The sequence below is a fragment of the Parus major genome, chromosome 3, assembly GCF_001522545.3.
Source record: "Parus major isolate Abel chromosome 3, Parus_major1.1, whole genome shotgun sequence".
NCBI classification, from domain to species: Eukaryota; Metazoa; Chordata; class Aves; order Passeriformes; family Paridae; genus Parus; species Parus major.
Window position 1 is genome coordinate 16,557,843 of NC_031770.1, and position 22,368 is coordinate 16,580,210.

Below are 22,368 nucleotides of genomic sequence, written 5' to 3' on the forward strand. Positions count from 1 at the left end.
ACTCAAGTATGCTAAGCCTGGCAGGACAACTGGAGGGTAGGCAGGAGAACAATTACTTCATATGGGGAGAGAAGAGAGGAGTGCTAATAATCTAGACTAGTTCAGAAACAACATTGCTATATGTGAGACTCTACCTTGTAAAATAGCTCTTGCTTTTAACTGGCCCAAAGGCACACTACAAAACATTCTGCACATTAGGAAGTGTAAGGAAGTAACTGGATTTGAGGGGTGTAAATGATTGTGCTTGTTTTAAGAGCCAAATTTCCTTGGTTTAAATATCCCATACACATAAGCTGCACTGTCAGAAGTGAAAGACTTTAAAATGTAGGTACAAGAAGTGTTGGGTACATAGCCACTGGAAGCCTGAGGTCAGAACTTTACACAAGACTTTGAGACTGTCCTCTAGATACATAGAAGCTCACATGGCTCATCTCAGGCAGGCAGAACCAGAGCAAAATACTGCCCACAGCATAGCCACAACGGCTTCAGGAACTGAGTCAGATTCCTGGGAGCATCATTTCACAGCTAAATAAATACCATGGCACTAAGCTGTGGTTGTAAATACCTCGGGGCAGGTTTAAGCCTTCACTCATACTCAAGCTGACACAAGTACATGCAACCAAGCTGCTGTCTGAGCAGCAGCAGGCACATCAGTCTCACTGACTCCTCAGTGATGCAGTTTGTCAGCAGGCTGAAGTTGCTTCCAAAGGAAGGACTCAGGCCTTTTGCAGAAACAGGCAAAGCATGTCCAGAAAAGCACTAAAACTAAACCAACTACACTAAACAAAACTGACTGTGTGACTCAGTCACAGGCTGATTTAGTAACTGAAATAAAATCTGGAAGTACATGGATATACCATGAATGGGAGGCACTCAAGCAGTGCCTCCAGTCACATCTCCTCACTGATGGCTCAGGATTCCTACCTAAGCACCATGTTTCCCAAGCACAGCACACCAAATACCTGAGGAATACTGTGATAAAGCAGTGTTTTTTCTCAGGATTCAGAAATCTATAAGGCATGCAACTATAAGAAGGAGCCACACTTACTTTTCATGCTTCTGTGTGCCTATCCCCTTCTCCAAGTTTTCTTTGTAGAAACGCATGGAGGAGACAATGCAGCCTGACACCCAGTAGATCATGATATTGGTGAGCAGATCATCCAGGCTGAACTTCCTGAAGAGGCAAGCACAAGAGACTGCTTAATTAGAACTGAAAACTTACTTCCATCACTTTAGCAGGGGCTTGACTTTGGTTTGGTTTTAAGGAAAAAAAAGAATTATAGGAAAAAAATAGTTAATTTGGTTAAGAGAGAAGTGGAGTTATTAATCCCCCTCTGTCTGCCAGTGACCAATTAAGGATGATAAAGGCTTTCAGACACAAACTGGGAAGTGACTTTTTCACTCCTACATGGAAGACAGATTCAAACAAGCACCTTATGCTCCAGCATGGCAGTCTCTCCTGTCCACAGACTGGGAGGGTGGGAGCAGAGCAGCACATGAACAGCTTGTGCCATTTATTAATGACAATCTGCAATACTACCATGAGCCTTCAACAGAGGCCTCACAGGCCAACATGTGCTGTAAACAGTGCATGTTTCATATAAAATTATTAGCTGTGCAAACATTCCATGCAAATCTGCTGCAACTGGGTCTTTCCATAGCATGGCCCCTCTCTCCATTCCTGACAGGTAGCTCTCAAAGGGGACTTCAGCTCTGATTTCTGCTGCACACTGAACATAATCCTTTATTAGCAAGTGGTAGGTAGATGAAGCAGTAACAGTCAATCCAGAGCCAATTCACAGAGTTAACTGTCAGTATTACAATGAATCATGAGTTGCCAGCATCCTAATATGGGTTAAACTGTCAGATTTTGCTTCCTAATGTGATTCATCCCCATAAGTCAGTTTTTAATATCCAGGAGTTGCAGGGTGTATTTGTTTTCTAGGAGATTGAAGTGGGAAGGGAATCCATCAGCCTCCATGGCCTGTTTGTCTGTGTGTGCTGGAGTGCAGCCCTGCACCAGCTGTGGTCACTACAGACTCCCAGAGGTGTGAGGTGACCACTTCAGCTGGGACTCTGGGCTTAGTCACCTCATCCAACATGGCAGGAGAGAAAGGGCTTACCTCTCTAGTCCTCCATCCTCTAGATTCTGGAATTCCATATCAGTCCACGAAGAAAACTTCTCCAAGATGTATGCAGCCAGTCCCACAGGAGAGTCATTTAAACCACAGCCTGTAAAGGAGGAGGAAAATTTAACTGTAACTGATATCCAACTACTAAACTCAGAGTGTTAGAGAAGCTGCCTTTTATAATACAGGGGATGTAACTTTACAAAGCTGTTCCATCATCTGCTTTCTTAAATAAAGAAAATAGTACAGCGAGTTGGAGCCATTTAATGCCAAATCATAAACTGAAAGTATCTGCAAACGAGCAGGCTCCACATTAGCTCACATTGAACGTTTTTTGAACTGATGTAACAGTATTGGATTTCTGCTGGCTTTTCTTTTTTTCTGGTAAGCTAATAAGATTAAGCTCTATGTGCCAAGGAGGGTTTGCTTCCATTAATCTGGAAGTTGTCATGTATTAAACAGCATTACAGAGCCAAACCCCACATGCCTACACATGACCAGGAGGATTTGCAGCATTATCTAACAGCAAAAACATTTTAAGGATTATTGGAAAGTCATTAAAGAACAGCAAGGCTCTACTAAATTGTCCATCTTCTGAATTAGCAGTAGCAAACTGCCTTCATGTAGAACAAGCCTCCATATAGATTTTATAGTTTGCTTTTCTTGGACAGAAAGAACACACCTGCACTTGGAACTCTGATCACACATCCTAGAGCTGTGAAATACAAGGGACTGTAAACTGTCCCAGCTTCTCAGAAAAACATGAGAAAAAGCTGTTCCCAAGGACCAACAACATATTTGAAGTTCCACCCATGAAACCCAGCCTTCCAGAAAGGTGCCTAACACTGCAGCTGGCACAATTTCATCAGTAATTGCTATTTAAAAATGACAGTGGAATTTCATTTATTAAGCAACTATTATTGATGACTGAAAGAGCAAGTGTTTGAAAAAGTTCTGTTGAGCACTTTCCAGATGTGCTGGACATGACAAGCAATTGCCTGTTCTCATCTACTCACTGTGAGTAGAGTGCATCTGTTTTACATAGAGAAAAATGGACATTGGTCCTCAGAGCACTTGGAATGCAGGCATTTCTGTCAGAAATTTCTTCAGAGTGTTTTTCTCCTTTCAGGAACCTGCCACTGCCCTGATGCTCTCTTTGTCCTTTGGAGAACTGCAGAAATGCTCCAGCTCCCAAATCATGGACTGGCTGCTGGTTCCCAGCACAGACTGCTCTACACAGACCACAAGTGACTGGTAAGGAGAAGAATCAGCCAGAATTCTGATTGAGCAGGAGCATGGCTTAGGCATCTTCCAGATATCAGCTTCCCTCTCTTTCCTAAAGCACAAAAGACTGGCAATTTTTAGAAACCAAAACTCAACGGAAGCAAAATTATCTTAAATCTATACAATTATCCTTTTGCCTACACATTTTTAGAACATACCTCTGCCTCTGTAAGTAAGCTTATGGAAAACCATTAAGAAATATTTATCTGAGTTACGTTTTTAATAAAATCCATCAGTGAATTGCTGCTGCACCAAACTCAAATGTAGTCAGTACTCTTGACTCAGTTGTCCAAATCAGTCACAAAAGATGTTATTGAAATGGAAACACTTAATTCTCAGAGTTAAACCATCTGAGTGACTAGCTCATCTAGAAAGAACATTCATAGCTACAATTTTTTTTTCCGTGAAAGTCTGCAAGTGATTCAGAACAACGAGTGAAAATGAAATTTGATTTTATTTCTCAGGTATTACTTATTGCTATAATAAATAAGCTACATTGTGTGCTGCTACAGCTAAAAGCTTCTTGTAGTTTACATTATTTGAATGTGATCCATTCTCTGAGAAAAAATCATCTTTTGCTCTCAGGAGAGCTGCATTTGAAATGGAATTACAGTCCCCAGTGATAGCAGAAGTGGAAAAATATTAAACAATCTATTTTATTTATGAAAACTGGAAAATGAGGTCAGTGGCACTTGGAGCACACTCAGTTTGGATGTGCAGATACACTACAAAAAAAAATTCTTTTATGCATATTTTAAGTAGTACATTTTGTTTCTATGAAAGTACAACTAAAGGGAAGAGACTTAAGTATTCTGAGCTCAAAAAAAGGTTGTGGGGGGTTTTTTTGTTTTTTTTACCAACAGTATCTGGCTTTGTAGCCTGTATGTGAGCGTAGCCAAACTCAGACAGGATCTTGTAGAGCCCTTTTTTCAAGAAGGGGAACATCCTCCTGACATCTTCATCCTGGAATCCGAAGAGCCCTGGGAAGTACCGGCCCAGCAGGACGGAGAGCAGCTGAGTGAGTCCCAGCTTCGAAACTAAGACCATATTTAAATGGAGACCTTTCACATGGCTAAAGACAAAAACAGAAAAACCCCACAAGTTAATAAAAGTTTCAAGCTGTTGTGTTTAGAATCATAAACCATCCTGAGCTGGAAGGGACCCACAAGGATTATCAAAGCCCAACTCCTGGCCCTTCACAGGACAGCCCCAAAAATCACACCATGTGCCTGAGAGCATTGTCCAAATGCTTCTTGAACTCTGCCAGGCTTGGTGCTGTGACCTGTAATATTTAAAATGTTATTAGCAAAAACGGACATACTTGAATTCCAGCCTGTTAATGACATCATGACCTCAGCTGCCCGTTGTAGCGTGGCTTTTCAAACAACAATGACAAGTCAAAAGGACAACTGTCAGTAATCAGCACACACTCCAAGGCACTAAGTCACAAATCCTCCTTTTTTTTTTCTTTACAAGTACTTGTCCTACTCCAGACCTCAGCACGGCCATGACAAAACTACTGCACAACTGTTTGAAAGAAAAAAACATTAAATATAACCTAGAGTATGTAATTCTGGATCTTTGCTTAACACTAAGCACCAAAGAGAGAAACCACACAGCAAGGACTTGGGCAGGAACTCCCAAGTGCACAGGAAATAACTATTCACAGAGTAAAACAGCAGGACCAAGGGGGTACTCACTTGGGAGCTATCTGGGCCAGGTTGGTGCAGATGAGCCAGCCACAGTCACCACCCTGGGTGTAGAACTCATTGAATCCCAGTCTGAGCATCAGTTCATAAAAAACAGAAGCAGCACTCACAGAATTGAAGTCTGCATTAAAAGACAGAACACTTTTGTTGCATTAATTCCACCCAAACTTCTGATCCTGCAGTACTGATTCTCCACATTGTGGCAACATTCAAGTTCCTCAAAAGCTGCAAGTCCATTTCTCCTTGCCTGACTCTGTGGAAGCCCTTGCTTAGTATCCAAACATAGAGAGCAAGCAGAAACCATGAGGAGAACAAACTCCAGCCTTTGTTACAGACCTCTCCACTGCTCTGAACACTGACCATGAAAATCAAAGGCAGGGAAGCAGAGAAAAGCAAACCTGACCTTGCCCACGTCATTCACCTGCACATGCAATTAAATACTAAATTCAGTACCACTTTAAACTCAGAGCACAAGCTGGGCAAGCAGGTATTTGGCTGCAATCTGCCATGTGGATACATGAACTGCTTTGTTTAAACTCTTCCTTCTCACCTACTTGTACAATGCTGTCGAATGTGGATGCAAAACACCCAAAAGGAACAGTAACAAATTAAATTTACCCTACCTGCTCACTCACAGACAATTCATGGATGCAATTACAACTCTTGAGTTGTCACTTCATAGCTTTTTATGGTTCTTTTCAAATTACCTACACATTGCTCCAGAAACCAGCCAGTGATGTCACCCAGTCACCCCCTTATCTCCCTCCTCCCACACCACACGCAGGATCTCTGTTTCCTCACTGGGAAAACAAGAAGTATGTGACAGGAGCTGCTGTTCTGCTAACAGAGGCTGCCTCGCTGTGAGACTGGGCTTGTGGGGGTTCAGCTTCTTCTCTTGTGTCATACCTTTTTTGTGGGGTGCTTCTGAGAAACCATAACCAGGGATAGATGGGCAAATGACTTCAAAAATGTGCTCATCACTGAGACCGTGGCTTGCAGGATCCGTCAGGAAAGGGATAATTTTGTAAAACTCGTAAAATGAGCCAGGCCAACCATGAACCATTAATAGTGGCTTTGCAGCCTGGCCTTCAGGCAAACGAGGAGGCTTTACATGGACAAAATGGATATCAATGCCTGTAAAAATAAAATCAATAATTAGCATGCCCAAATTTACTGTCACATCACTGAATTACATCACAACACTGAAAGTAATCACAGAACAGATTACAAATAAAGCTTTTCTCCAGTCCTTTTTCATGGTGAGTGTGCAAAGACACTGCATCTCTCTGGATACATTTATCCAAGGACCTTAAAGTAATTTATAATGGGCAATTAAGCGTCACAGCAGCCAAATCAGGTTGGCTACTTCTTTTTTAAAATAATTTGGCAAATTAAGACACAGAAGTGAAGCAATCTACCAACAGTAACACAGTGACTCACACAGCTTACAGGCAGAGGAGACAATTACATCATTTAGTCCAAGTGCCTTTAGATTTTACCCAAATGTCCCTACGTGGCACAGGATAGGCTTCAGTCAGCCACAGATTTTTCTTCCTGAAAGGCCTACAATTGCAGCTTGAAGGCACCAAGAGATAGGGAATCCATCACAACTTGCAGCTGTTTGTTTGGGGGCATGAATCACTTTCCTCATTTTGCGCATGCCTTACTTTCCATTTGAACGTGTCTGGCTTCTGTCCCCAGCCACTGACCCTAAATGCTACACAAAAGGAATTTGAAAAGCCTTCACTAAGTATTCTTTGTCTGTGGAAGCTTTCTGTAATCAGGTCACACACCTTATCTGCTGATAAACCAATCAAGCTGAGTTGGGGACTTTATGCCTTGCTAAAAGAGAGTTAAAGTGTTCATTTTTGTAGTTCTTTCCTACCCATTATCCTATGCTTTCAGTATCTCTTTAAGTGAGTAAACAGGGACCTATGTTCTAGTACCAGTCTCCTGCTTGTTCAGTAAAAGGTAAAATCTGCAGTGTGGATTCCATTGTGACTTTTTTTCCAGCAGGAAAGCTTCACACAGCATTGCACTACCTGCTTCAGGTGAGCTGCTCTTCCTCAAACTAACTCAGGGCTTTGTTTTCCAGGAAACAGGAATTTGTTCTCAGCAGAGCCTGAATGCCTCATTTCTTGATGTATTTAAGTATATTTTACTCACATCAACTCTACCAGTGATCCCACCGTCTTTCACTGACTTGAGATTTCCCCATCCTTGACACTTCTGTGAATCTCTGTATTCTCTGAAAAGCTTTCAAGTGATGACAGAAGGTAGAAATCTGATACACAGCCTGTTTGACCTTGTCTTTTCATATCTCCTCTCTGTAATCTTTCCCAGCACAGAAATTTCCCTTCCTGTTGCTATACATAGAGCATTGTCCTTAGCTGCTTCTCCCTTTCTTGTCTCAGATGGTGCTTTTTTCTTCTTTTTTAAGGGAAGACTTTCTGTTTTTATCTTCTTCAGCACTAACCATTTAAGCATTTAAATAAATGCTTTATGCTCTAACCATTATGTAGCACCGTTTATCCCAAATCCATTTAAAATATTATGGCAAACCACACCATTTGAAATAACACACAGTTATGGGTGCAAGTAAAAACAGAGCAAAATGCTCTGTTAAGGTTAAATTTTGCCATCTTGTGAGACAATTGCCTACTGTGCTCTAGATCCAGGACTGCAGCCACAAATGACCCAAGCACCATCCTAAATTGAGCATTTTAAAAAGCCCGGTCTGACCAAGCTCCAGCAGCAGCAGACCTTGGCTTGAATGAACTCTGGAGAGGTACAGTGTGCTCTGATTGAAGAGAAACCATTCCCTCACACCTGGCAGCACATCAACCCAAGGGGAAAGGCATTGTGCATTCCTAGGCCTGGGAATGCCTGAAGAAGTGCAGCAGAGCACATCTGCCCTGCCAGGCAGGGACAACCAGCCCAGCTGAGGAGGGCTGCCAGGCTGATGGCCTCACTGTGACAGCGGCAGCTGGGCAGCTCCAAGGAGCAGGAGGAGACATCTGTGGGAATTTTTGCACGACTGCATGCGAGGCAGGGAACATGTGTACACCTTAAGATCCACTTCTGCTTCCAAACACCCATGCTTGGCTCCTGTTAACACCAGATGACAGCCCGCTCATGCACAGGAAATTCCACTTGTCATTCCTTGTCCTAAAGGCTTCAGTTACAAGGAAATCCCAGCTCCTTCAGCAGTGATGCGAGAGATCCAGACTGTGGCAGCCAGGGAGGGAAGGCCCTATGACACAGCCACAGCCTTCTTCCCACCAAGTTCCCTTGCAGACAAATTTATCTATTGCCATTTATATTTTAAGGGGAAAAACTACACACCTTGAATCTTTGTTTTGAATTGTGGGTACTTGTTGAGGACTTCAACTTGTTTCTTCCAATTGAACTGGTTTTTCCAGTAGGACACAACCTTCCTGAGATGCACTGAGTTAGTTCCATAATGGAAGCAACTGTTCTCCAGTGGCTCAGTGAATCGAGCCTGGTCAAGTCTCCTAAATAAATCCTACAGCAAAAAAGAGAGAAGAGACATTAAAAGCACTTGTGTCTTGGGCTGTGTATGATTTCTAGTTATTCCCCCATGAAATGAGAACAATGATATAACATCTCTAATTGGACACCTGTGCCTTTTGCTGATGCTCCGTCACTGTTCCAGTTCTTTTCCTCCTCCAGATGGCCTCCTTCCTCTTCCATTCACAGCTGTTCTCAGCCTTTGTTCTGCAGGGCTGCCTAACCTGTCTGCCAGGCTGAGAACCACAGAGGGCAAGATGCTCTGCTGGCACTGCTGTGGCTTCAAGGAGCCTTTCCAGGGCACTTTCCTCACAGTCAATGCATGGATCTGGCCCAAACCTTTTGCTTTCCTACCCAAACCCAGGTGTAGGAGGTCTTCACCAGGAAACATTCATAAGGATTTTGCATAAACAGAAAGTTTGAAATTAAAGTTTGCCAGTCTGGAATAACAATGACAGTCACCTTCCCATTGCACTCCAGGAATACAGGGGATGCTGGATACTGCAAGAACACTCAGCAGGGAAGGACAGCCAAGAGCCCCTTCCTACTGCCAACAGAACCACAGAGTAGCTGAAAGGCAGATCTGGAAATCTAATCCTGCTCAACCTAAATTAGAAATTATCCATCTTAGTGTCTGTGGTGTAAGGGGAAAACATAATGGAGACCAGTGTCCCTTGATACTACTAAGAAGGGCAAGCAAAGAGTTAAAAAACCCAGGCCTTGCTGAGAAATTAGGAATCTATTATAAATTAATAATATGAGCAATCCCATGAGTATTGTTTGAACCATGACTCCACAAAGATCTATGAAATCGTTCAATCCCTGGCTTAAACACACACAATCAAAATCTTTCTATCCAACAAATTCTGCAACGTATGTGTTTACTGTAATTACCACAGTAATTTAGTGTTGACCAAAGTAGACTATTAATTACAGAAGAATCAGCATCCAACACAGCTGCAAACATAAAGCAGTCAAGAAAATGAGGTATTTGTAATTGCTTTGGAAAGAAAGGGGAAAAAAAAAAAAAAGACATTGTTCTTATTCTGGTCTACACAAACTGAGGAAAATGCACAAACAGAAAAACAGAGTTGAGTAATCTGTAATATGATTTTTATGTTTATTAGGCTTTGCAGAGTGGGTTTATTTACCAGCAATCATGCAAGAACCAGCTGAGAACAAAATTATACAGTGAGATCTGCCTATTCATACCTATCTTCTGAAGTACTGAAAAATCCCTTCCCCCAAGGCCTGGACATCACTGGCACTCTATTGGTTCAATTTAAAAATTACTTCCAAATACATTCTGCATCTATTTGGCCATTTCTTCCTTCCATCCCCCAGCACAGAGATTTGCTTACACTCAGCTCTTCCTCTGTGGTCTCCACCTTAAATGGCCTAATACTTGAGTCTTCTTTAGTCACAGGCTTTTGTCCCTTGCCCCACCAGCCATCTTTGAAGGGCAGCATCTCTTCCTTCTTCTTGGAAAATAAGAAGTAGATGAGGAGTGTCCCCAGGACCAGGAACACCTCGAGCAGCATGATGCCTGCAAGAGAGGAACAGAATTCTGGTGAGCTCAATCAGCTCAGAGAGACACACATTCTTTGTGAAGACTACAGAGGTTTTCCCATTTTAGACAGGATTCCAGCTACAGGATGTCCTGGCACTCACATGATATTGACACTTCTGTGAAATTTCTGAAATAAAATGTTTTAACCTGCCCAAATGAGGAAAAAATGTTTTAAATAAAAGACACATAATAAAAACAGAACTTAAAGCAAGTAAAGAGACAATGTGGCAATTAAATAGTCATTATAATGTAGATATAACATAAATATAACTTAATTGCAATGATATAATTCACATTTGATGCTTTCTCTCCCTCTGAAGCTCTAGATCCCCAACAATTCCCATGGCAGAGGTTCTCTTCAGCAAGCCTTACACTTCTACTGCTGTAGATTCAGAAGGAAAGAAAAACAAATCATATATATACAGAATAAAAGGTGAACAGTGTGAGGGCAGCCACCTTGTACCTCCGAGTCAGCCAGGAAGTGGAGCAGGGATATATTTGCACAACCCTTGAACAGCAGTGCAAAGGGTAGTCACACCCTCCCTTTCCTTCTCCCTGTGAACTGCTTTAAAGAGAAAACAGAAGCCCATGCTCTAAAATGTGATCACATTCCCAAGTGATAAAAATCTGTCAAGGTGCAGAACAACCTGATTTCACAGCACATCTGCATAACCCAGCTGCAGGGCTGCTGTGCTTCAGTCAAACAGAGCATCCCAACAATAACAAAAAAAAATCCATTTTGAATATATTTGGACTGTTTTGTGCTGCAAGTACAAAAAACCACTAAGACTTGTATTTAATAATTAACATTTTCGAGCATGCCTGTAAGTGTAAGAAACATTTGTAAGATGGTTTGGGGAACAGTAGTGTCATCATTTTAATGCATAATTTTAAAGAATGTTGTGCTTCAAACACTCATTTTCTGGGGAATTGCTAAGACATCAAGTATTTCAAAACTTCTGTAGGGCAAGTATTGTTTATGACCCAGAATGTCTTTATTCTCTCTAGAGCCAGAAGGTTTTGTTGGTTTTGCTGCTGCAGAGTAATTTGATGCTCTGGAATGGCCCAAAGAGTCATTAGAATAGACCAAATTTACTCCTGTATCAAAACAGGAATTTTAACACAAGTTAACAGGAATTCACAGGATTAGAGCAGGAATTAAATTGAATGGAATCATTTAAGTGCCTTTATGTGACAGGACAGGTTTTAGTCAGTTTCTTGAGTTTAATTTTCTAGTGGCTGACAAAAAATAAGTAAATATATAAGTCAAGGTAAGCACCCATAAAACACTTGTACAGAAGCCGGGCACTGCAGATTGAGCAAGCTACAGGGAAAAAAAAAACCAAAAAAACACCAAAAAACCCCCAACTATTTTTCACACATGCAAGTGCTACAGCCTTGAAAGTGCCAGAATCCTCAGAGGCTGAAGCTATTGGGAATGATAGGCACTGAAAAGATTTGTTCATTTGTTTCACTGGTGCTTCCATAATTTCTGCCACTTGTTTTTCTTCACAATGTTATCTGGAGTGCAAGACAACACTCTTTCCCCACCTTTACAACACCCAGGCCATAACTCAGCCCAGAATTAAAAAGTTTATCCGATTTCAGCTTGCCTCAGCACACAGACCAATGCAGTTTAGGAGCATCCTGAGCACAATTAAATTTTACTGCAAAGCAGAACTGGAGGGGCTTCTAGAAACCTCAGAGCACTTTACATAGAAATTATACCTACCACAGCATTTTATAACATTTCTACTCCTAAGCCTTCATGGAGAAAAACAGCAACTTCCCCGAAATCACAACACAACTTGGGCCATGTCTAGACTAGCAAGGTTCACCACCATAACTATGTAAACACCACACAGAAAAATCCAAACTCTTGGCCAACTCCAATCTGTTTCCAGAGCCCCCCAGCAAACAGAAGCGCTGCTGTCAGCACCAGCCCCGTTGTTCAGGCCGGGCTACCTCCCAAAACAGAGCTCCCTTTCTCCTGCTCCTGCTACATCAGCACCACAGCCCCTGCCAGCACCGTGACCGAGGCACAGCACCCAACACGGAGCTGCTCTGCCCAGGAACACAACGTCAGCCCGCTCCTCAGAGAGAAACCCTCGTGTCCTAAGGCACTGGAGTGCCCAGAGCTAGAGAGCCATTTCTGCTACCCCTCATCTGCTCTCAAGGACACTTGAGAAAGCAGAATTTTTGCAGCAGGAGACCTGGGGAGGGATTGAGTGCAGCTTCACGTCTCACAAGAATCCTGTCTTCTATTGCAGATAGTTGAGGCTGGTGACAAATTGATTTGCAAGAGATGTCATCCTGACTTGGAAGAAGCTGCCTCTGATATGGGTTGGATTATTTTTTGCTAACAGAGATACTCTGTATTCAATCTCTCCCAGTTCCCTTGAAACTGCCTGTAAAATTCCTGATTATAATGATCACGGGTCCCAAAGCTCCAACTGTGTCACATTTTCTGGTGAGTGCCCAGGAAGGGAAGGACCAAGTGCGTCACCAGTATTTTAACTTGCACCAGTTCACTCAACAGGATTGTTTTGTGAGGGATGAGCTGCTGGGATGCAGCACGTTCCCTACCAACAGCTCCAGCCTGGGCCCAGAGGAGGCTGCTCAGAGCAGTGATTTCCCAAGTTCACTATTCAAGTTGCTTCCCTGGAACCCTTGTGTGTTGTTTGAGCAGCACAGAGCAGCCTCAGTTGTGATGCATCTGCACCAGAATTTCCTCAGCTAGTCATTACTGAGATCTGTGGTGAAATGGAAGGTATCAGCTCCTTAACACTTGTTCCACCATGCAGCAATACAGCACCATGAATGTGGAAGGACAAACAGGTACAATAACAGTTTTCTACCCTCAGTTTTCAGAGATGTCAACAACAAAGTGCTGGTGGTTTTATTGTGTGAAGTCTCTCGATGCAACCACACTGGCACACTGCCTTTATAAATGAGTGCTTCAAAGGGAATCCATGTTTTGGTTTGGCTTTTTCCTCTTTTTATGTGACCAAAGGCAAGATCTTGGAAAGAAATACTTATATTTATTCCATGGTCCTCTGAGACTTTGCTGTACTCCAGGGTGGATATTGTTTACAGACAACACTTAAATACCTTAGACAGTACTTTTATCCTAAAGAGTTCAAGGAGGAATGCTTTTGGTTTGTTGCTTTAAAAACATGTTTTGAAAGAAAAATGCTGAAATGCAATGGGCCCAGTAAATAGCCTAAAAACAAGCTCCTCCTTGAAGAAGGCCAAGCACGTCTCGAGAAGTATGTTTGCAAGAAACCCCCAAAACTTCCTTACAGTGTCTTACAGCTCCCTGTTGGAAACACTCCTGGTTTTCAGCACCTTTTTGCATTTTCATTTGTCTTCTGTCTGTGCATTAACATCAGAACTAAGAGGTCCACAGGATTAGAGCAATTATTATTTACATCAAAGCTATGTCCTGTCTCTTGTTTTGTCTTCATCAATACACAGGAAGAGATGCCCCAGAGCACAGTGCTCTTTATTTTCAGAGAGGTCACCTATGCAACAGCTTAATGGTAAAATCCCCCTCTCCTTCTACAAGTGCCCATCCATTTCAGCATTAGAATCCATCTGAAACATGTTTTTGGAGAAATAAGCAACTGTGCAGACCTTCACCTTAATGCTGGAAATGCGTTCTGGCCCAAACACAGCCCAGCTGCCATGAATGATGTGCAACACCCACAGATTCGAGGATGCTACCAAACCCTGTCAGTGCAAAACTAATGCTGCATGGCTGAAGCAATGAGACTCTGCTGCTTCCAGAGTTAATCATGGCTTAGGGTTAGTAACATTTGCTCTACAAGACTGGTTTACCATCACACTGCGAGGGAGCTCAAAGCACTTGGCACGCTCTGAGACATACAAGGTTTATTGATTAATAATTACTCTGCAGGTGAAATAACAGCTCAATTTAGAAGTGATTTTTCTGTTTATTTTCGTTCTCTTAGATAAAGTCCCACGTCTGGCTTTACCAAGAAGGCACCTCTTTGCTGCAGCATCTCTGTTTACATGTCGGTTTGCCCAAAGAGCACAATTGCAGGTTACTCTTCCCTAGAGACCTGAAGGAAAAACAACCCCACCGAAGAACTGTCACAGCACAGCAATAAAGAACTTCAAAAACTCACAGCACTTGTAACAGGGTCCCTGAGCACTGCCTAAAAGGGACCAAGACATGGCACAGGCTCCACAGCTTCACCCTCAGTCTATGTCCTACCATCTCCAGGCATCACATTTTTGCCATCACATAGCACCAAAAACAGACAGAAAACCATCAAGTCTCTCAGAGAAGAAAATCTTCCTATTTCTGTAGTTTATGGAGCATTATGACAAGCTTGAAAATAGCTTAGCAACGCAGAAATTGCTTTGCCTACAAGGGATATCATCTCCCAGGTGAGCATGAAATGATACATTAACATTGTAGGGGAGGAGGAGAGGCAGGCATCAGATGAAATAAAGCGTCCTACACAGGAAAGAAAATCAAAGACAGGAAATACAAATCCAATAGAGTTTCTGGCTTGTCTCGATAAGAAATTTAGCATTTACATTTTTTATTGCCACAGGGAGGTGGCACACAATGCTATCTCCAAAACAGCAGGAAGAGATGATATCATCCTATTTTACAGTTGTTTTTTTTTTTTTTTCTCTAGACTGTTCACAATCAGAAATTAGCCAGTACAGAAGGAACTTAATTAGAAGGCTACAAGCAAGGAGTGAGGTCACGCCCCAGAAGTAGTGAAACCACATTCCCTCAGGCCTCTCTCAGGAGTGGGGCATGCTACTCTCAAGACAGGGTCAGGAGTACCCTGCTGAGGAACACCCCACACCTACAGCACTGAGGCACTGCTCCCGTGCAGCTCTTCACCTGCAGGAACAAGCAACAGGGCCAGTTCAGGCTCTGGGGGTGCCCCCATGCATCTCCCAGAAGTTGCACTTACAGCACTTATCCCTCAAGCCACATTATTCCAGGGGAGTGGTTGAGCACCTTACACAACACACTCACACCTAACTTTCTCCTACAATTATAATCTGTTGTTAACTCTCCAGTAGTACACTGAAAGCCCACGGGCACTAAGAGCCAAGTCTAGCTAAGCATAAAGGAAAAGTAGTATGGGAATAAGTTCACTGTTATCCACTTTGCCTCACCCAGGGGCAGCTAAATTATGTAACCACTGGCCAGTTAATGTTCATATCCCAATCATTATTTAAAATAATGCATACCACCTTCTAAAGAGGAAAAAACTCAATTTACAAGAACACATATTTAAGCAATATGACTTGCTCTTTCAAAGCCATGCCCCACACATTCTTCTGCTTAAAAACATGATTTGTTTATATCAATTTTCCTTGTTTTGCTTCTATTATGCTTGAACAAACCCACTCCCTTTCAAGAGTCTGAAAAAAGCCTTTGGGCTACATAAACTCAAACTGACAGAATCCAGCTTGGGATCTGTGTAATGCCCATTATTGTGATCTAATGACTGTATGCATGATTCAGGAGAAAGGAGATGCACTCTCCATCTGCAATAATTTCTGTTTAAGATTCTGCAGACAGAAAAGCCACAAAAGGATTCTTAAATCAGCATCATTCAGTCATGATAATTAAGAGTGAAAGAACTGTTCAAACTACCATAATAATGCATTAAGGTTAGATCATACCAAGATTTTATCCTATTTATCCTATCCAGCATTTATTTAATGACCCTCAAATCCCAGCAAGAACAGATTTTTTGCAGAGGTGCAGAGAAGTGACAATAGCCTGGCATACAATGGAGGGTGAAGACAGCTGAAAGCTGTCTCAAGTCCCATCTTCCAGTTTAAAGAGGGAAGGATACCATGCCAGTAACAAGTTTTTTTTAAAACAGTTCTTAGCCACTATCCAACCAACTAAATTACACAGTCCAAAAGAGTCCAAACAACATCTTGAGCTTTACTTCAACTTTTCATTCCTAGCGTCTGAAAAGAAATTATGAATGGCACACGGTTCTCTTTTGCCTTCCACCAGTTTCTAGCAATAATGAGGTTCACCTCCTCATCCCATGCCAGCATCTGCATTTTACAGAGGAGGTGGAAATGAACCAAAAATGTGAGATATTACAGATAAGGAAATGAGATTGAGGTAATTGTTCCTCTGGCCTTAAGGAAAATTTGGGCTCTATATTTAGCTTCACCAAATCCTCCAGTTGTGAAGAGTAAAAGGTTACCTTCCTTCCATACTGTGGTGTTATTGCCAATGTTTTGCCTGCCCTGATCTCCAGATAAGACTTGTTTTCATCCCAAACTGCTTGGTGGAACAGCACACCATGTCCCCTTCTATTCACTGCAGGATCTTCCATTGGTCTAAGTCTCTTAAGATTCTTCCATGGAATCAGGGACGGAAAGATCTTTTCAGCTAGCAGATTTACAAGCTTTTTGTATTAGCACTGTTAGAAAACTGTGTTACTGAAACCTTTAATTATTAAAACATGCAAAATTGACGTATATGTGGTGCTTTAGAGGGAAAAAAAAAAGAGTGCAAGCAGTTTGAGGTATGTAAGAACAAAGTACATGACAACCATTCCATTAAAAGAAGGTGTGGAGATTGAAATGATGAATATAAAGACTGCCAGGGGAATTTTCTGGCAGACTGCACATTGTGAATTTAAATTAGGATCATGACTCCAAGTAGTAAGGGCAGCATGAATGAAAATGTGCTCCTGCTCCTATGACATGCACAGTCTAACCTCTGTGAGGCCAAACTCCCTCCTTCCTTTGGGATGCAAGGTGACCTCCATCTTCTGTGATGCCAGACCTCCTCTTAACCTCTGTGACACCAGTCTCCCTCTTACCTTTAGGATAAGACTCCATCCTCCATTAGTGAAGATTTCCTGCTTTTTTCTATGACATCAGATTATTTCTTTCCTCTGTGATGTTAGACTCCCTCCTTTCTATAGGACACCACATTCCCTTTTACCTCTACAATGTCCAACTCTGCCATACCTCTCTGATGTCAGACCCCTCTCTTCCTTCCTCAGTTATGACACTTCTTCCTTCCTTATGCCAGACTCACTCTTACCTCTGTGGAACACACACACACACACAGAGTCCTTCCTTCCTTGATGCCACACTACCTCTTACCTCTGAGATGTCCAAATCCATCACACCTCTGTGATGACAGACTCCTTCCTTCCTCATTGATGCCAGACCAGAATCACTCTTTCCTGTGTCCAAGACTCTCTCCTTCTTCAGTGTGAAATTACTTCAATCCTCTGTGGTGTCCAACTTTTCAACATTTCCTCCTTTTTCTATGATTCCACCACTCCTCCTTCCTCAATGATGTCTGACTCCCTCTTACCTCTGTGATGGGACTCCTTACTTCATCCATGATTTCAGATTTCCTTCTGTTTCTAGGACACCAGATTCCCTGGCCACAAAACATGAATACTCCAAGAACAATGCAAGAAATGTGCAAAATCATATATAAGATAATCAATTCACTTTGCCTAGAGCTATAAGTGTAAAAGGAAAGAAGAATATTAAATGTGGCTATGGAAACAGGAAGAGATTGAAACTTGTTATCTCTCTACAAAGACTTCATTTCCAAAGAGGAAAGGAACTTTGAATGATGCCAGAGGAGGGGAACAGATGGTAGTCATCATTTTCTGTCAAATAACTGCAACACCAAAAGGATGTGCCAGAGTAAACATGTAACAAGAACAATTCTTGCTACTTTATCTCTCTCTTAATAACAATATTTAAGTTCTGTTTGGATTCCATGGCCTTTATCTAGAAAAGTGCACTATCTGTACCCACCAGATTAGAGCAATTAACACTCTTGATGAAGCACCCAAGAGGGTCAGGTCCTCCAACAGAGTTTGGGTTTTGACTAATCTTACATGGGTGTTTTACCTGAGAGGAAGACTTGTCTTCTATCAGACAGCAAAGCACACCTAGGCTGCAGACACAGAACAAACAGGGAGAGCAAGAGTTGTGCTTCTTCACTGCAGAATTCACAAGATGGACAAAATTTGACTGCTGGGTGCAATAAATGTGATGAGAATTGCTTGAGACAAAGAAAGAACAAAACTCAAAAGTTTGCTAAGCCCTTTCCTGTCCCAAGGATTACATCTAATAATCTCCTGCAGAGATGTTTCAAAAAAAAGCTGGAGGAATGTTGGGTAACAATTCACTTTTCAGAGAGAAAACCTAGCAAGCAGCTCCTGTTATTTAATCAGCAGGATCCCTCCATAAACACAATCACAGGTAATTTCTTCATTCTGGCAAATGCACTATTGAAAAAAAGAAAGAACAACTAACAAAGCATGGCTACAATTCCCACAAAAATATTCCCAGCCCTGCCAATCAGAAACAATTTAATCAATAACAATGTGCTTAAATAGATATAAAAACTGAGAATGCTGCTTCAAAAAAATCAACCATAAACCCCAGGGTATATTCAAATCACTGTCAGCCATCCTGCCATGTCTAGCATGACCAAAATTTTAAAGCAAATGCTACTTTAGAAGATGTTTTGTGCTTTACTATTTATGTAAATACCCGTTTACACACACAATGATGCTTTAATTAAAAATAATGTGTTCAGAGGAAGAATCCAGGACTTTTTCAGCAGTAGTATTCAGAAGGGAAAAAAGTATTTTCAACATTAATTACAAGCAGACCAAAGCTCTTCAGAGAGAAGCAAGACGCTCTACTTTCCAAGTGACTTTTCTTTGGGGACTTACACAGTAATTAGAGATCTATTTGCCACATTTGGAGTTTGCACTTTAAAGAAGACTGCCCTGGTTCTGGGACTGTGCATGGTACAAAGAAAATACTCTTGCAGGCTCAATGAAATAGTTCACACTTCACCACATGGGTAAGGCTTTACCTCTGCTCATCTGGCCACAGAATTTGAATACTCCAACTATAATGCAAGAAATGTGCATAGGAACATGTAAGATAATCGATTTACCTTGCCTAGAGCTATAAGTTATACTTCACCCAGCCCTGCTTCTCTACTTCTCCACTGACAAATTACTTGACAAACTATTACTGAAGCAACAAGAATTTCTGGGAGCATTACCATTCCAGAATTATTACCCCAAACAGTTTAATTTACCTGTTGTAATTACTCAGAACAAATTGATCCTTCCACTAAGGAGCCTGAGTTTGTTTCACAGTGCTTACAAGATTAAAACATTGCCATTTTATGCCTAAAAATACTGGGTAGGTCTGAAAGCTTTGTTGAAACCCTTGATAAACAAAAAGGCTGAAAAGAATAGTATTGCCCTACAGAATGACCAAATACCTAAAGTACAGTAAATCAACAGGGGGGGAAAAAGCCTTTTAAAGCACGCAGAAATCCAATACCTATTTTGGGCAATTCATACAGACAAATTGCAGGTGGATTCTGGCTGCACTGGTTATTCCCAACTGTGCTCTATTTCAAATTATTTACTTCAAGGCTATGATTACATGAAATAAAATAACAAATTCTGGGAAAAATAACAAGCCACCAGAGTTTAAGCAAATCATTCACAAGTTTTTACATTAATACACACTGGAAAAGATGTAGAACAAAGAGCCATGAACTTGACACTGTGCCAGGACCTTCCCCACAAAGACTTCAGCTCTGACAAAGATCTAATCCCTGTCCTTGGACAACTTCAACAGTGGATTGATTTTCAAAGCTGCTTAATTGCTTTTGGGGCCTATCTTCCATCGATTTTCAGTAAGCATTAGCAATCTGTGCACTCAAGCCTCAGCTTTGGCTTACTTCAAACAGGAGCACTATCGGCTTCAGGGGAGAAGCACAGCATCTCCAAAGAGTAGTGCCAATCAAATATGAACCCTGCATTTGTGGATCTCTGAGTAGCTTTGAGACATTGGCTTCTAAGAGCAATCCTATCTTGTAGGTTCACCTAAAATCACTAGACAACTTATCTTATTTTAGATAAAGCTAGGCTAGGAAAAGAAGGGAAGAGAAAGCAGCCTAACTCAATAGAGTTAGAAAACTAAGCAATGCATTTGAGAATGGCATATTTTAACTCCTGGGCAATCAAAATTCCAACTGAATTCTGACAAACTGAACCCAGCCTGAGCAGAGAGTGCATAATTTGCTTAGTCTTTGCAGATTGTTCAGTTATGCAACAAAACACAGGAATTAAACTTGCAAGGTTTTCTTCTCATGCCTAAAATGCTTGTTCAGCAAAGGGACTTATGCATAAAGTACTCAATCAAAACATTTTCAGGTCTGGCAAAATTATCCATAAATAAATAAAACTTCAATTTCATATCCCCATTTAGAAATGAGCAAATAAACCAAACCAAAACCATTTACATGCCAATAGTTAAAGCCACTTACTCTAACTAAGCAGGAAAACCTGGCCACATTCCCGAGGAACGCTAAATAAAATTGGTGTTTCCTTAAGCACTGGTAAGTCCCGCTTATCAGGGACCTCACTCTGGAAAAGCAACCCTGGCTCCAGCAATCCAGCTGGGAATGCCACATACGCTCCCATCCCAGGAATGCAGATTAGGTCCCTCCTGTTCCCGAAATCAACAAAAAATCCCCAGCCGACCCACGGCGTTATTCACACTTGAACAATTCCCATTGTTAGGAATCCGTGGAACACCAGCTGCGGAGCACCGCGCACCCCCTTCAATCTCTGGCATTTACGGACCTTCGGCGCAGAGCCCGGGGGTTTGGACACACGGAATCGCCTGGAAAAGCGCTTTCCTTCACCGCATGGGAAGATGAAGCTCCTCTCTCCGCTCGCATCCCCCCAGGGAACTTCCCAAGCCGAACCCGTCCCGCCGCACCCTCCCGGGACCGCGCCCCGCCGCTCTCACCTGCCGGCCCGGAGAGGGCACCGCGCTCCCGGAGCCTCCCGAGCCTCCGGCCCCGGTCTCGCTCCGCAGCCCGCCGGGAAATGTCGTTCTGCCCGGGGCACAGAGGTTCCGGGGCACAGAGGCTCCGCGGCTCTGTCCCCGCAGCCCCCGCACAGCCGGCCGGGCGCTGCGGCTCCCGGAGCGCCCCAGGCTGCGAGCGCTGGCTCCCGGCTGCCCTGCCAGAATTAGGGCACGGCCGGGCAGCCGCCGTGTGGAACCAGCACCTGTGAGCTCCCAAGTGCTGCTAGCCGGGCTCACCAGCGCTCGCCGCTCCTTAGTAGAGCTAAGAGAAACACAGACTCGTGCCCAGCAGAAGGAACACGCCGAAAATGCACCCAGCGGGGCTGCTTGTTCTCTGAACCCGTGTTCTCCAAGGCCGGTCTTCCAAACTCGGCCACAGAGATCTAAACAAGCCCCAAAAGGTCAAGCTGTAGCAACTCATCCCACCAGGAAAAACATAACAAGGAAATAGTAAATTCTAGATCGTCTCTGAGGTTTTTCCATTCAATCTCAGTTTTCACCTTTCACTTCACTCTTAAGATCCAATCTTCTTTTTTCATCACCTCCACGCCATCTCAGCTCCTGTTTGGATCGTTGGGGTCTCAACAGACAGACTTGTGATCACAGATAATGATTCCTTTCACATCTTTCAACCTCTTCAGCCCAATCATCACAGTCTGCTCAAGCAGCTCTTTGCTCAGAGCCTTTGGTGCAGCTCTCATTGTTATTTTGTCCAAACAAAATTGTCTATTTTGTTATGAGCAGAAATAGTACCTAAATTAAAAGGCAGTCTTTTAAAAGCAACATGTCCATAAACTGTTCTGTAAGTTAGTTTTGTCCTTTTTTGTTGTTTTCTTCTTCCACACCAACTGTGCTGGCTGAATCCTGCCCCTTTTGGGGCATTTATCTTTACAAACTGCTCCGCACTATTTTATTTTTCTTGAGACACCAAAAGCATTAGTAGCAGTCCATCTTCCTTCTGTAGGACTACAGGGATTTCACTTCCATACAAATAAGATGTTGTTGAATTTCATAGTAAACATAACTTCTATAGGATGAAAGTTAAAAATGCAACTGTGTTACGTGCCAAGGTCATAACCCTCGATTACAGCTACCACACAGATACTTGTCACAGCTTAACCCCAGCTGGCAGCCAAGTACCACACAGTCACTCACTCACTCCCCCACCAGCAGGATTGGGGTGAGAATCAGAGGAGTAGAAGTCAGAAAACTCATGGATAGAAATAGACAC

The 22,368-nt window shown here is 42.5% G+C and overlaps 1 protein-coding gene across 7 annotated transcripts in view; it reads right to left on the reverse strand.

Annotated features, from left to right (window-relative positions):
• Positions 1-22,368, reverse strand: part of EPHX1 (epoxide hydrolase 1) — a 34,938-nt gene that overhangs the window by 1,396 nt on the left and 11,174 nt on the right. Inside the window, exons 1-8 of one of the 7 annotated variants that reach the window (XM_015621654.3) lie at positions 21,078-21,435; positions 10,015-10,199; positions 8,468-8,648; positions 6,029-6,256; positions 5,114-5,243; positions 4,271-4,485; positions 2,124-2,232; positions 1,049-1,174 (exon numbers count right to left, since the gene is read on the reverse strand). In XM_015621654.3, coding sequence (XP_015477140.1) covers positions 1,049-1,174; positions 2,124-2,232; positions 4,271-4,485; positions 5,114-5,243; positions 6,029-6,256; positions 8,468-8,648; positions 10,015-10,194 — 1,169 coding nt within the window. In that variant the 5' untranslated portion in view covers positions 10,195-10,199; positions 21,078-21,435. The other 6 variants (XM_015621656.3, XM_015621658.3, XM_015621655.3 and 3 more) reach the window with 6 other exon arrangements.